At 36.2% G+C, this 16,484-nt stretch overlaps 1 protein-coding gene across 3 annotated transcripts; it reads left to right on the forward strand.

Moving 5' to 3' along the window:
- Nucleotides 1–671: 671 nt before the first annotated feature.
- On the forward strand, nucleotides 672–16,245 carry LOC113701738 (uncharacterized). 3 transcript variants are annotated; one of them, XM_027222504.2, is made up of 9 exons: nucleotides 672–947; nucleotides 1,561–1,655; nucleotides 1,933–2,043; nucleotides 2,529–2,776; nucleotides 4,556–4,711; nucleotides 4,823–4,979; nucleotides 13,755–13,894; nucleotides 13,962–13,997; nucleotides 15,121–16,245. In XM_027222504.2, the coding sequence occupies exons 3-9, from the start codon at nucleotides 1,965–1,967 to the stop codon at nucleotides 16,009–16,011; spliced, it is 1,707 nt and encodes a 568-aa protein (XP_027078305.1). In that variant the 5' UTR covers nucleotides 672–947; nucleotides 1,561–1,655; nucleotides 1,933–1,964; the 3' UTR covers nucleotides 16,012–16,245. The 3 variants fall into 3 exon arrangements, with proteins under 3 accessions (XP_027078305.1, XP_027078304.1, XP_071914757.1); XM_027222503.2 differs by lacking the exon at nucleotides 1,561–1,655 and having other exon boundaries at nucleotides 673–947; XM_072058656.1 differs by lacking the exons at nucleotides 672–947; nucleotides 1,561–1,655; nucleotides 1,933–2,043 and having other exon boundaries at nucleotides 2,673–2,810.
- The last annotated feature ends 239 nt before the right edge of the window (nucleotides 16,246–16,484 follow it).

Raw genomic sequence — 16,484 nt, forward strand, 5'->3', positions numbered from 1 at the left:
TTGTAGAAAATACCCTTGGTATGGACAGAAAAATTCCCATTGATCCTGCCAACGTAGGGATGTGAATCAGAATCGAAATCGGTAATTCAAAACTTTAAAATCCAAAATTTTCAAAATTTTGGCATCAAAATTTTCGATCGAATTCGATTTCGAATTCACCAACTCCGAATTTGAATTCATTCCGAATTCAATTCAGAATTCGATAAATTCTTATTTCACCGAATTCAGGAATATAAAATTATTATTATAATATAAACGTTTTATTATATATATATAAAATAATATATATGTGAAAAACAAATTTGAAATCAAATAGGAATTCCGAATCATCAAATTCAGGAATATAAAAATCATTATTATAATAAAATGTTATATTCTATATATATAAATTATATATATGAAAAATGAATTTGAAATCCAAATAGGAATTCCGAAATGCAATTTGAAAAATCCCATTATCGAATTTGAGCCAAATTCACATAATTCGAAATCAAAAAATTGAATTTCAATTCTAAATTTAAATTTTAAATTATTAATTTCAAAAATTCCAAATTCATTTCGAATTCAATCGACAAATCGAAACTTTTCGATTTTGCATGCTCCTGTGCCAACGTGACAAAAACGGCAACATAGCTGTGAAGTTAGGAGCGGTTTTTAGTATAGGGAGGAAAAAGCCAAAAAAAAGAAAAGAAAAGAAAAGAAAAGAAAAGAAAAAGAACAACGATTAAAAAACACACATATAGAAGCCCCTTTCTTCCTCTGGTCGTTTCTGTTTCTCCTTATCGTTCTTCATGCCAAACCCTAACCCAAATCTGACTCGACAAAACTCCTAAATCTGTTGGAATGATAAGGGACTAGAGCGAGAAAGGCTCGGATTCAGCTTTTGGAGAGGATCGCAGCCGAGAAATTGAAGTTTTTAGAAGAAGAAATTAGGAATTGAATACGAGGTTTAGTATTGATTTATTAATTCTATGCTTTTGAGCTTATAGTTTGTGGTGAAAGTGAGGGATTTTGGTTTTCATAGTGCCATAATGGCGGTTGTCATCTTCTGCCGTGTGTTGGTGAAATTTTTTACTGAAAACGATGGGTGTTGACTTATATTTTTCATTTTATTTCATTTCTCCATGATTTGTTTAAGTTGTGTACTATGCAGTATTTCAAGGTATGGTGTTCAGTTTAGAGTTTCTTTGTTCTGTGCATGTCTCGTTACTGATACTCGAGTAAAGTTTCATGATTTAGAGTTGTTTTCTGCGGGATTAAAATGGTATCTTGTATCCTTGTTTGTAAGTTGTAACAGAATAATGTCTTTGGCTTTCCAAACATGTGTTAGAGGTGCATCATGGAGGGCATTTTTTTTTTGTTCCGGAACCACCGCTACATTATGTTTTTTTCCCGGAAGGGGGGGGGGGTTGATGTGTTTGAGAGGATGTCAACCCCTGATTTAATGTTGATATTTGAGCTGAGCTAGGGTTTGAGGGAACTGAATATTCCAGATTAACTCCCTTTATACTACAAGAGAGGTTGTACTGATTTTCAAGTTGGTCTTATATTGTTGTATAGTGACCAGACTGTGGTACAGATGCTTGAGATGAACAGAAATCATAGCTCCATAGAACTTTATGTCGGTGAACTTCCTCAACTAGTTAATGATGCTGGTGAGCTTCATGTTGCTCCTTGGCGAGTTTGAATTTCGCCATGAGTTAGCCCTATAATCTTTGAAGTTCTTTGAGAGTTCCATGAATATTTAAGAGATGGAAATAGTTATCAGTAATTGCATAAACTGCTAAACTAGAATTTTATTTCCCCTTAATGCCTTTGAAGTGCTACAAAGATGCTTCGAGATTTAACAATGTAGAGTTACATATTTCCCACATATTCCTTGTTATCAATTTGTACTTTCGATTTTATGGTAACAATCTTTCTTCTCTCCAGGATTATAAAGAAAAAACATCTTATTAGGAAGGATGAGCGACGATGACTTTAATGGGCAGACTTTGGCTGAGAAGTTGGCTAAACTTAACAGTTCACAGCAAAGCATTGAGTGTATCCTTCTTCAGTGTTTATAACCCCTTTAATTTTAGGTGTATACATATATTCAAATAGCAAACACATTTATTTCCTTGTGATTTTTGTTTGGAGCCCTTGTTACGCTGCTTGGAAGACAATTATAGATGCAATGGTACACATTTGTTCTAACTTTTATTCTAGAAGCTAAGATGATTGGTCTATGTACCTATTTATTGTTGCTGAGGCTAGGGAAAAAAGGTCAACTATTGTTGATGATGAGTTTCCATGTGCAGGCTTATTTGAAGGACTTGTTCATTTCTTTTCTTTGGTTTAATCATTTTTTTTATAGTTATTAACTGTATGTTGAATTAATCTGAATCTCAATATACAGTTGAACATTTATTTATTACTGCTGCACAATTCAATAGCAGAACCAGTCAGACCTTGGTTTATTGGCTTTTTTTTTTTTAAAAATTACGTTTATGTCTATATTACACTATATTCTCTTAACTCATGCTCAGCATTGTCTCGTTGGTGCATTACTCACCGGAAGAAAGCTAAACAAATTGTTGAAACATGGGAAAAAATTTTCAAATCTGCACCTCGGGAGCAGCATGTTTCATTTCTATATTTGGCCAATGATATTCTGCAAAATAGTAGGCGCAAGGGCAGTGAGTTTGTAAATGAATTTTGGAAGTTCCTTCCTGCAGCTCTCAAACACGTCTATGAGGGTGGTGATGAAAATGGAAAGAAAGCAGCCTCCAGGCTGGTTAGTTTTCATCCATATGGAAGATCATATTTGGGTATTTTGTTTTTGACTTTAGTTTTACCAGCACATTACGAAGTGATGCTTTACCCAGACAAGATTGAAAAAGTGATCTCATTTAATCATATCCTTTTGGCTCACCATTCCCAAAAAAAAAAAAAAAAAAGAAGAAGTATGATTGACTGCCTGTATCCATAGTACACAGATTAACAAGAAAATTCTGCATATGGTTGAGTTGAGCGATCAATCTTGATTTGTCTTCCTGAAACTAGATCGCCAAGTTTCTCCTCCTTTTTTTTATTTTTTTAAAAAGAAAGTTTTTATCTTCATTTTATGTGCATGTTTTTAGGTCTGTAAGCCATCATGTTCCCCAATTTTTTGCAGTTGCATATAGGCTCTTTAAGACTCATTGGATGAGTTATGGAACGAACAGTTATTTTATTCCTGATTTGAAATTTCTCTGTTTTTGCAGTTATTTTAATTCCTAAGGTGAATAGCTATCACAGTGTCTTCTGTGCTGGAGCTAAATTTCTTCATTGCTTTTGCTAACCTTATTTGTTTTTGTCTTTTTATTAGTTTTTCGATTCTTACTTTTGTTCCTAATCTGATTGCTGTTTTGAATGTCTTTTGTGGTAGAGCTAAGATTATGTTCTTTTTTTTTTCCCAAATTGTTTTGATGAACAACTTGATCGTCATCCGAGAGTGCATGTAATGGGAACTTGTTTGCTCATAATATCAGTGGCAAATGTTACACCTTTTGCGTCACAAAGTCCATCTTAACCTGGGTTAGAGAAAATTTTCCCCTTTCTGTAAATGGTGAACAACAGGAAAGAACAATCAATTAAAAGTAAATCCTCTTCATCCTGCTTACATGAGGGGTTGCTTTGTTTAATGTAGAAAACCATTTATTTTGCATGGCCTTTTGCTCATTTTTCATATTGCTATTTGCTTCTGATGTTGGGATCCAGAAATTACATGTTGGTAACGTTGATGCTAATGTCTGAATTGTTTTCCCCATAATTTCTTCACTTTATGACATCTTTTATATACACTGTTTGTGAAACTGCTGTTGATTGATGCTTTCTGCATTTGTGGAACTTTTATCTTCTGAGAGTTTCTGTAATTTGAATAAAGCTCTGCATCTCAACTTTGATTGTCATATATCGTAAGCTTGAAGTAGATGGCTCAAACGTGCAAGTGATGTATTAACTTGTCAAGTCCCGCTTAAGTATGTTCTGTACTAAAATCATGTTTGTAGTAGAAAGTTCATTTATTTGGTTTTGTACCAAAAACATGATTTCACTGAGAAAGATTTGCTGAGATGATTCACTTCTTTACTTCAAGGACAGTGGAAACACATTAACTTGTTTCTTGCTTCTATGTTCAATGATGGATGAGAATGTACTTTCAAGTTGAACTGTGGTGATAAACCATCTGGTACTGTAGACTTTGGGTTTACTGGGAAACATTTGCCTAGCATCTTATTTGTTGCTGTAATCGTAATCTAAGAAAATTCTTTGCTCTCAATTACAGGCAATTAATATGGAGGATTACAATGTGGCCTGCTCCATTAGTCTCTGTTTATCTTTTCCGTTTTAACTTTTAGCATTTCATTGGAGAAAACTGCATGAGATTAATATTAATACTGTCTGATAAGTAGCGACGACTCTGCTACTATGCACATTTTACTCATGCTGCTTTTGGATTTTTGCTGCTCTGCTTCATCCCCATGTATTTGTTTCCCTGTCTTTGAGGGTTGATTGGATATGCTCCTTACACTAGGTTGACATTTGGGAAGAAAGAAAAGTTTTTGGATCTAGAGGTCAGAGTCTTAAAGATGAAATACTGGGAAAGAATCCTACTCCCACAACTGCCAGCAATGGAAAGAGCTCAAACCCTATCAGAGTCGTGAAGAGAGATGCTCAATCATTAAGAATTGTAAGTCTTAAGTCCATGTTGTTGCTTGCTTTAGTTTTGCTTATATTGCAAACTCTCTGATGACAGTGATGTTTATTTTGATAATTGTCGTCTCTTTTCTTGAAACATCAGAAACTGGCTGTTGGGGGTTTGCCAGAAAGGATAATATCCGCATTCCATTTGGTCCATGAAGAAAGTGTCAATGAAGAAGCTGCTTTTAGCAAGTCCAAAAGTGCTGTTTCCTGGTTTAAAGAACTTGGAAAAGACATTGAAAGCTCTTCACATGCGGGTAAGATGTGAAACCAGACTTGAAACCAGTATCTAATAGACTGAAAAATTAAGTGGTAGAAGTATGTCTTTGAGACTATTGCTTGAAATATTCATTTTGGCATTATTCATGAGTAAAATTTTGGTTCTTCTTGGTGGATGCATCTGAAAAGTATGAAGAGAGTGTAGGATTTTGAATTTGTAGGTGGTGTTGGCTGGTTTAGTGGTGTAAAGCATTATCTGATGAATTGAATTGAAAGTTCTGGAGATAAATATTCCATTCATTCATTAGATGGTCTTTATTACTGCCCACCTGTTTATCTTTCATTTAGTGGTTAGTCGTGCTGCCAGAATCATTACATATGATGAAATGGATTGCTTAGGAGTCATACCTAAATTTATTTAATGGTGAAATGGATACGTAATCCTTCTATCTCAAAAATTAAGGGCAAATGCATACTTTTGGAATTGTTTTTTTCCCCCACCTCCTGGCATTACATCCACATCCATCCACTCTTGGGCTTTTGCAATCCATATCCAGTGACCATCAAAGGGTACTTTGCCCATATCTATACACTTTTTTGCTGTTTCCTTTGATGTAAATCTGCTTAAGATACTCAAGTGTCTAAAAATGATATGATATTTTCCTTTAACAAAAGATACAAAATATTCTTCCCACATTATGTTTCTAATTTTCTTATAACGTAACTAATCCCCTTTGTGGACTTTCATCTACTTACGGGCTATCCAATAAGAAAAAAACTTGATGAATTTGGCAATTGGGTACTAAACAATCATTGATTTTCATCCATTGATAATTTTGGCTTTTTTCTCCTTCAGTGAAGATATTTTGTGGGCAGAACTTCGGTATTCCTCTTATTAAGTTTTTACTGGATATAAGGGTTGAACGGTGTCTATGCAACTTGGCAAATTGAGAAAGTTTGCAGCTTTAAGCACATGGGATCAAATTTAAGCTTCCTAGTCCAACTAAAACTCCTGGTTTGGTATGTCCTACGGCTGCAAATGCTTGTTGTCAAACTTTATGTTTCCAAGTTAACTTTTGTTGCCTATCATTTTAGCTTTTAGTTTTGTTTACCTATGAAGTTTGCTTGGTCCTTGAGAAATCTTGGTGTGAGTGGGATGGAAGTATGTTGAGCTTGGTGATGGTTGTTTCTGTATTTCTAGATTTGCTAGCTTGTCTTGCTAGATCTTTCTTGTGCTGATATAGGTTGGATTCCTAGGCTATCTAAGTTCTGCTTCTATTTTTTTTACCTTCTCTGTCAATGTTTTGGGTGTTTGATAGCACCAAATCAGCAACTAGCTTCATTAATCTTCTGCTGGTAACTGATGGAGATTTTTTTTTTAGTAGTTAAATTCGTTCTGCATCAATCAGTCTCCTGACAAGAGGAGGTGAATACATGCGCAAGCTACATAATTTTGTTGAAAATGAGTTTGTCTAGGGCGAAGCTAGAGAAAAGTAATCAGTTAATTTGCATAAAAGTAGAAAGAGCTGGAGAGCTGGTGTGGGAGGACATCATTTATTTGTGACGTGGAGAGCATTTTAATGCACTTTGAGAGTGGTAAAGTAGACTCTGTTTGTTAGTTTAATGTGATGTCATTTAAGCCCAGCGTAGTCTTCATTACAGAAAGGTGTTTCTATGTGCTTGAGACAAGTTTTGTGGGTCCTCCGTCATTTAAATTAATCCCACCTCTAGTTTCTTAGTATTGACTCCTAAGGTTAGGTAGCTTTTAATACTAAAATGTACAACAAAATATCATAGACGTAAGATTGTTTGTTCCGTTCCATTCCCATTGAACGTGATATGATTGATTGTGTATTGTAAATTATAAGCTAAGTTATGGAGAGGACTGAGCAAACTTTACAGCTTAGGAAGCTTAAGGATAACAAAATATAGATGAACTCCTGAGGTAAAGGTAGCTTTTAATATTTAAAGCACAACAAAACATCACAAACTTTAACATTGTTTCCTTCCTTTCCCAATGAATATGTCACAACTGACGTGTATTAAGACTTATAAGCTAACTGATTTATAGGACAGAGAAAACTTTACAGCTTAGAAAGCTTAACAATAAGAAAGCTAAAAGGGTGTGCAAAATTATCTGAAATAGTTTATATTCGTTGAATCTTATCAGCCTTTTTGAAAATTCGATCCAGCAGATTTTAACAATGGGGGTGGTGGATCATATAGGAGCAGCAGATTGGGCACGGATCATAACTCCTGTTATCCTGCATCTAGAATGCCACTGGGTATGTTTGGTTATCAAAATTTGCAAAAAAAAAAAATTTCGAACTTTGTTCTGCTTACATCATAAACACAATTTCCAACTACCTTTTTATCTCACATATATCACATCACAAAAAGTGCTACAGTAATTGTTTCAAATAAATATTTCAAATAACCTCCTATCCAAACAGACTCACTAATTATCTGTTTCTTCAGTACCTCCTTGTTCCCCTGACACATGGCCTAGCCCAAGTCAAACTCTCCTTGCAGCCAGGAAGAAGCTATGTGAGAAAAAGCTGTGTCCTACACCCAAGTTATAGCTTTTAATCTGCTCATTCTCTTATGTTTTTAATCAGCTGATTATATGCTCGTTAAGTTACCGGCTATTTTAAGATGTTTTCAACTGATTTTGGCTTCAGCATTTTTCTTAGTTTAAGTTGAAATAAGCTGATTTGAGATGTAGAACTGGGTTGCTTTTAAAACAGCTTTTTAACCAATCCATGCTTTCATTTTTGCCTACAAAACTTTCACTAATCAGCTTAGGAAAGCAGAACAGATTAGAACAAGCATTTAGAGCTTTGCACTCTTCTTAAAGATTGACACAAGAATAACAAGAAAATAGGATCACTTTTTTTGATGGTTGAGTGGTGCATATTGTTATCGAATAGGGGAGTGCCTATATTGATACAGTTAATGGTTTATGGTGTTATTGGCAGTATGTTTTAGATGTTGTTTTACAGGTGTGAAGTAATAAGAATTACGAACGAGGAAAGATTAGGAAAGGGAAAAAAACAGAAGAGAAGATGAGAGAACTGAGCCAATGGTTTAATTTAGTTAGTGCATCCACGCTTGCATCTCTCGGGTATCATTTTTATTTCATTTCTCGGAAAATCTATTCTTCTTTACTTTTGAACCAGATATCTGGCATATCCAATACTCTCGAACGGATATCTGAACAAGTGGATATCCATTTCCGAAGTCGGATACCAGATCAGCAAATAACTGGCTGGATGGTTGGATTTCAACGCTTAAAAGTTTTTCTTGACTCCGTAACTCTTCCCTGGCTAACATGATGATGCAGACAATAAATGGCTGAAGGAAATCCGAAGTCAAGGATTTACAGAATTTCGCTTAAGCTTAAAATAGGCACACCTTCAAAGGGGCTATTGTCCATAATTTAGTTTGAGTCTTAAAAGAGGCTTTATAGTCAGTTTGAGTCAGTCATTAGTGGTCTATTGTTCTTCAGATTCTCTGGTTTGGTATTTGGGGGTATTTTAGTAATTTTGCTTCTCACAGGAATGCCTACATTTTGGTAATTTTTGATTTTTTTTTAGTTTTCTATTTGGTAATTACTCATTTTAGTTGTCAGTCTTAGGGTCAACAAGGAAGTTTTCTTCCTAGTCTATTCTAGTTGAGAGTCTTAAATAGAGTTGGAGTTGAATTTGTTTTAGGAATCTAAAATTATTGTACTTCTCCACAAAGGGATCACAGATTTCCTTTGTTAATAAGATCCCTGCAGACTTTTGTCTTATTGAGATTGTCTGATGCAATCTAGCCTTGGGTGTTTCCAGGAGTGATTTCTTGATTGTCCTAATTTGATTCACTCTTATTTGCATGTTTTCTCTGTTTTTTTCCAAGTTCTTTGATCTGACTTTTAGTGAATTTTGGTACCTGCTATTTTGCCTATAATTTTGCTATTGACTGCGAGTTTTAAAGCCCTAGGCCTATCTGGCCTCCAAGCTATTGTGCTGTGTCATGTGACTTTATGTGCCTGTAGGACTATCTATTCAGCATTTGCTGCAATAATATAAATGTCCTTTGAATCCTGGAATTCTAAGAAGACATGGCACTAGAATTATTATTTTAGAATTTAAGAATACATCAAATTTATAAGTGAAACTGCATGAAAATCCATAAAATCCACCATTCCAAATCGTCAAACTTAATTATTCGGATTTATGTACTCTGCACAATGTTGCTAATTAAACAGGTTGGAGTAGCGTATCTGTCTGGATGCAAAACTGGTGATAAAGAATTACTTCCTGTAGGTTAACTTAATGACTTGCCATTACTGTGTTGTATGCTCTGCTTTTGAGGAACTAATAGCTTGTTAGTAATATATTTGACAAAATGATGATTAGGTTGAATAGTTGGAATATTGTTCATTTGTTATCATTTTATAATGTCCAAGTTTGATTACATCTTGTTACATGGTAAGTACTTGTAACACTTTTAAATTGAGGACAATTTTATTCCATTATACTCATTTAAACTTTAATCCTAGAGTAACTGGTTTTTAGAATCGATCTTAACATTATTTTATAATGTAGTGTTATAGTTCCTTTTTGGGTTTCTATTCTTACACTAGTAAGGTTTGGATGGGCACAGAGTTGTATGTTGGTCATGTAAATCTTATAAAGAAGTTTTTGGAATGTATTTTAAAGTAAAAGTTCTATGTGTATGGGAACTTGAATGGGTTCTGGGAATTGTGGAAGACTCAATATGGAACGAGTGAACCCCTTGAGTTTCAAGTGGTAAAATGGAGAAATGATACCCTACATCTACAAATTATTTGAAAGTACAATTGAAAAAATCTAGGCCCAGAAAAGTTGGTAGAACATCATGATCCTTAGGGTTACAGAAAGGAACTTATTGGTGATCTTTGAACAATTCCTATAATGCACGTAGTCAGGCTTCTGGCCTCTGCATTGCTATTTGATAATCCTGTGGGAAGTGGTTTAAACTTTTCCTGATCTTCCTACAGTTTGAACCGGTAAAGTATCTAATTTTTTGTAAGCTCTTTTACTTGAGCCTGTTGACCAACTTCCTTGCCTGTTTAATGTTGTTCTTAGTTACCTTCAGTTGTTGAAAATTCTCGATTTGACACAGCACTATGACAATACTACAACAAATGTGCTTGTCGCAGACCAGCTTTCCTCGGTCGTTTAATGTGGCTAAATGAAACTGACCTACCAAAGGATTCCCTTCTCTCTCTCCCACTCTCTCTTCCTCTCTCCCCCCTCTTGCCAATATAACCTTTTACCACAATAATGAAGTTGATAGTTGTTCCACCATCATAAGGGGAATGGCAAAGGCATCCTTGCAGCTTTTTCAGCAGCAATGAGAACAAGTGCCAAATTTGTGAACTACACTTATTTGAAGCCGTAAAGGCCAAACAACATTAGGGCCCAAAATTTGTTTGGCATATGCTAAGCTCAAGTCAATTGGGCACATGCAATGATTGGATCATCCAAGGTCCAAATCCATCATATTCCAAGAAACACTTATATTGTAAATGAGTTGAATATTTTTTTGGAAATTCATTTAGTCCTGACTGTGAATCAGTTAAATTTTTTATGGTTACATCCTTTTGGATGCCTACATAGGAAGAGGAAGACTTCTGGGAGTGATTGGTCATGCATCACTGTTTACTCAGTGTGACACCAAATGAGTTGTGTTTATCAGTTTTTGACATTCAATTTTTTTGTTCTATTTTTGTACTAATTTGACTTTTCTGAGTGCACTTAAGAGGGTTGATTAAGTACATGTTGAGGATTTGAGTTTCATGCACAATCTAGAAAGTGGGTACGTGGTGTTACGAGTTTTCAGACTGCTCTCTTGTTTGGTTGCGATTCTGCAAGGTTTCAATTATTCTTTTCCCTTCTGGTTTCTGGTCAAAAACTGATCTAGTGTGTATTGAATATAATTATGGTAGTTAGGTTACACAGGCATCGTAATGCGTACCTTTCCCTTATCAAGCAACGGAAATATTTGCTTGGTGTGCTTCTGGCATGGTTAAGAAAATCTTGCTAGTTGGAGTTACACCTGAAAGAGCTGAAAGTAAATGCGTGCCTTGTGAATTTCCACATGTATGTTCCCATTGTGTATCTTTTGGAAACTAAGGAGAGAGGTAAAATACATTTTTCTATGGCGACCATCAAAATTAGGAACAACGCAAATGTCAACTCTGGCCCTTACCTTTGGACTACTCAGCTTATAGTATACCTTTTGTTTTAGATGGGGCTCATAATTGTGTAAGAAGATTACTAGTTTATCTTTAACTGTACCCTCGTGGTGCATCTTAAACATATCATTAACTTCTCCAAAAAAAAAAAACACTGGTAGGTTTTTCACCAAATAACTGAAGTTGTTAGGAGGTTACCAAACACTGCTTCTGATCATTTCCGTGACAAGAACAGGTACACTTTGAAGCTTTAGCTGCGCTAGCAATTTAGCTGTCATACTACTGTGGATGGCTATGTGGTGCTTTGTATGGGCACGGAAACTTGGCCTTTACTTTTGTTTGGCCAGTTTGCTTCTTTTGGTGATTATCGCGCTCCTGATCTACTGGTTTTTCTGGATATACTTCATAATCCAATTCTGATTATATAATGATTATCTTTTCTCTATATGAAGCTTAACTTTCTGGAAAAAGATTAGAAAAAGGGGAAGTTGGATTAGTGTGATCAAGGTTGCCTTCCTTTTTTATTTTTTTATTTTTACTTTTACCTCTTTTACTCATTTTTTACATGTTCGGGACCCCTGGAGCTGTGGCTAAAAAAGAATCAGAAGCTGAAAAGCTTGCATTTGTGAAGAACCAAATGGTAGTTGCAAGTAACATTTGATTATCAATTAGCAAGCACCAGTGCTTAGAATCATGGAGGATTATGGGTTAGAGAATGTTGTAGTTATCAACCAAGACTTCACCAAGACATGGTTTGTCAGGTTCCTTCAGGGAGGAAGTCAGAAGTCATTTCTAGTTTTAAGTATGAAGTATGAAGAATGAGAAGTCAGGTTTACAAATCCATCAGTGGAATCTAGGTGTCGCAGTGCAGATAAAGTATGTCATGCAAGATGAAGGAATTGAATGAACTTGTCGTTTGGATTATGGGACAGTGTTTAGCAGAGTTTCAGTATCACAGGATATCCAGGATAAGAATTCCTGATATGATGGTATAGGAGAAGTGACTGGATTGTGGCATCCCATGTTTGAAAGAGAGGTTTGATAGTGATGGAAGGAATCTGAATTTGCGATCAGTGCTAGATTCAGTGGCAGTCCACTGATCAACTGCTGTAGATTTTGGAGTTAGGGGTTTTTGGATTGTTTAGAACATGTGATTACATGATATCATGGACAACATTTGTGCGAGTGACAGTCAAAGATTTCTTATGCTAGATTTCCTATAGAAGGAAAGAAAAAAGATGCAAAAAGGTGCACCTCTCTGATGTTGAAAATACTAGAAAAGAAACTGTGTTTTTTTTTTGGTTTTTTTTTTTTTTTGGGGGGGGGGGAAGGGGGAGGAGGAGGAGGTCACAGCTCAGGTGTTGAAGGCATTTTGTCTAAGCAGCTAACTTATATTTGTGGATGACCTGAGTCCTTTTGAGGGGCTTTGTCTAAGCAGCTAAATTACATGGACATAGCTTCTGACTGATTTGACAATCCTCTTTGCTCATTGAAGAACAAGAAAATTCATAAGTTGGAATTTTGTTAACGTTTACTCTCTACCCTTTGTGCCTATTCTTTTTCAATCTTTTTATTAAATCCTAAATTATGAAACTGTTAACCATTTCTCTAATACATCATCTATTAAGTATGCTATGCCATAAGCCAAAACAAAATCTCAGAATTTCTTTCCACTTGGAATGTTCATAGCTGATATTTTTATTATTCGGTTTCTGATGTGGGAGGTGCAAGTTTGCAAATTGATTCATAGTGGATCCGGACTTTGACATGTTGGCATTAAATATAATGAATTACAGATCTTCATGTAAAATACAAATGGGGAGCAAATTAGCCACAAATCCTAAGGAAAATATCAGTTATTCCTACTGTCATTAGGCTGGGGTGAAGCTAACATACTGCTGTAGCAGCTGAGAACTCATCCTAATAGTGTTAGGGGCTGATTTGAACTTAATTATGGGCTTGAAACTGTAAGCATAGATGAACTTTAGCAAAGCATGTGTTGTCAGCAGGTAGAGAAAACTAGAAGATTTCTGCCATATTTATGCTACCATATTTCGTTTTGGCATATAAATATCTCAACATAAATTCCATTAAATTTCATAACATTCTAAAGTAGTAAACATGTTCGTACATGACCAGAATGGATTTTTAATGATGTTGTTGGTGATTCAAAGTGTCAAAATGTTGTTGGTGATTCAAAGTGTCAAAATCTAAACTTGACTAGCATATGAAAATGAAATAACCACGAGGGTACTCTTTTAATCATCAAGGTCGATCCCTCTAGACAAAATAGAGTTTCATGCTTGTCATTAAGCTTCTGTTTTGGGCTTTGAATGACTTGCAAGATGTTGCTGAGCCAGTTGATAGCTATTGCATTGTGTGAAATGTGAAATCTAGTCTAGATTGTACAGAGGATCTTTTTTTGCATCTTAAAGTATTGTAGCTTCACCATTATAGCTCTAAATTACATATATCTGCAAAGTGTGTATCAGCTTATCAATAGAAATTAGATGTACCAATCAACTGGCAACTTGTTCACTGTTGATAAAATTTGACTATCTTGCATCTGTTTTTCTGTATTGGACAGGAAGCCTGCAAGGTTCAGAGTTGGTAGAAAAGATGCAAGAACACGAGAATGCCCTTAGGCATTGTGTTACTCAACTAGAAAATTTTGAAACTACTAGGCTTGCATTGGTTTCACAGCTTAATGAAGCACTTCGAGATCAAGTATGCCTTTTATAGTTGTCTAGTGTCATTGGAGTGTAATATTTCCTGACTGCTTGTTGCTTTTCAGGAATCAAAGCTGGAGCTGATACGCAATGAATTGGAGGTAAGACTCCCTGTTACTTCCTAAGCTGGGTTTTGTTACTAGGTCTTCCTTTATTCTCCTATCTGAAAATCAGTTTATTTAATTATACTCTTGACAACCAATATTTTCTCCTATATTCGGCAAATCTGTTTTTATCTCTAAATCCAACTAATGGCTGCATCATGTTGTTGGGGTGTCTCTTAAAGGAGGAATTAATATTTTTTTGGGTGGTCCAGAATTTTTTTTCTACATATTTGTGAATCAAGCTTGTCTTCTGTACGAGTCAATAAACTGAATTTCAGAAAAATAAAAGAGGAAGAGGGGTGTGGATGAAATGTTATAATCTGGTAAATTGGATTTAACATTACCTTATGACCCCAACCCCCCCCCCCCCCCCCCCCCTTCCCCCCTCCCCGAAAAAAAAGGTAGTGGGTTAGATGAATTACTTCGATGTTCTGCGCTAGCTAAATAGTGATGTTCCACTTTTTAAGTTTGTGAATTGCTCTTTTATATTTGTCTCGTTTTTGTTTAGCTACTGATCGTCAAATTTCTCTAGTTTCTGTGACATGGTTTCTAGGTTTAAATTGGGAGTGCATCATCTATTTGATTGGGTGGTGGTTTTGTTGGTTAACTACTATTTTTTCTATAAGATTTATATTTGAAAAATGTTTAGAACATTAAAGTTCTCGTAACCTACACACCTATAATGAGTATTTACAAGTCAATATTGGGAAGAATTGGATTGGTGGGGGCAGGTACATGTATTATGGTTGTTCACTGCCGTTGTTTTTTCTTTTTTATTTTTTAATCTAAACTGACCTTTGACATCTGCAAGTGTAACAGAAAATGTACATATGGTTGAAAATTCATCATGTTGTGTGTATGATAGTGCTCATATTAAAGAAAAATTGAAAATTACTAAAATGCTGATTGCCTATATTTTAGAGCATTCCCTAGGTTACATTTTGGCTGACACCTCCTGTGCTGCTCAAAACTTCTATTCAGCTGAGTGGTATAACATGTTTTTGTTGAATGGAGGTAACATGTTCTGTTAAGTGATATAGTTTAGTTATCATGCAATATTCAACAAAAAATTGGCTGTTCATTTTTGGTATTCCTAGTGACAGTTGTATTTCACATACAGGTGGCCCGCAGTCAGATAGAGCAAACTTTATGTGTAAAGCAGAAGCTGGTATCATCATCTTATCTGGCTTCCCAATCTAATGCTGGTAGCCAACTTATGGAGGCTGCAAGGGTTGCTGAAGCAAACTTGCCTTTGACCCAGTTATCAAGCATGCCTATCCTTCCGCCAACCCCTCCTATAACTTTTACTTCTTCAAAACTCAATGAAGAGGAGAATAAGAAGGCAGCAGCAGCTGCTGTCGTGGCAAAACTTGCTGCTTCCACATCCTCTGCACAGATGCTTACTTCTGTTCTTTCATCCCTTGTTGCAGAAGAGGTTGCCTCTATGAGTAATGGTTTAACTTCAACTGGATTCTCTTCTAGTTTACCTTTTGGATCCCCAGAGAAAAGGCCAAAGTTAGAGAACCCTGTGCGTTTTTCTGAGGTGAATCATTCTGATGGCAGTCATGCTGCATTCTTTGCTTCTGCACAGCAGACAGTAAGTAACATGCCGGTTGGTGCAGCCAATGGGATGCAGCTTATGTCCCAGGGAAACCAACTTCAGGCAACATTCCCACAACCCCCACCGCCGCCGCCGCCACCGCCCCAATCTGTAACTCCTGGAAATTCTTCTGCAACTCAGTTAGGCCAATCTGCTGCAATGATGATAGGGGTTCCCTATGGATATGGTTCAAGCAACCTTCCACCTCCACCTTTACCTCCACATATGCCAATGGGATTTGCTAGGCCAGCTCCTTTACCAACTCAGCAACCACCTCCTCAGCAGCTTCAGAACCAGCAGTCTCAGCAGCAGCAGCAGCAGGCAGCTGCTGGTGGATATTATCGGCCTCCAGGTATTGGATTCTATGCCCAAGGTCATCAGTCAGCAACTCCACCTGTACCCCGGCAGTGAGCAGTCATTGTGGAAAGATTAGACCTCTTTTTGTATATTAATAGGACAGTATTGTTAAACACTAGGAACAACTATCTTTACTTTTACTTTCCTTTAGTATACCAGCTTACCCAGGAATCTTCCTTTTTCTTTGATTTTTTTTCTTTTCTGTCACTCCATCTGCATATGAGCCAAATGTTACTAGGTACTTTGTGTATTATTAGCTTATATGGAAGGTAGCATTTTGTAGAATTATTCATTGCTTCTGCCTTCTTTTTTCTGTTGAAGTAGGCTTTGTGTCCCACTAGTGCCATAAAGGCTATTGGTGGTCTTATTGGCACATACCACGGTAGGGTCTTCAACTGGGGTGAAGTCATAACAAGGTTTGTGGTAGGGGAACCTGTGGCTGGATTGAATCCTTCACGAAGGAAATGCCCCCTTCCCCCAACCAACATAGGGGGCTAGCTTTGCTTCCATTGGTGGCGGGCGGGTGG

Source organism: Coffea arabica, chromosome 7e (genome assembly GCF_036785885.1).
Source record: "Coffea arabica cultivar ET-39 chromosome 7e, Coffea Arabica ET-39 HiFi, whole genome shotgun sequence".
NCBI classification, from domain to species: Eukaryota; Viridiplantae; Streptophyta; class Magnoliopsida; order Gentianales; family Rubiaceae; genus Coffea; species Coffea arabica.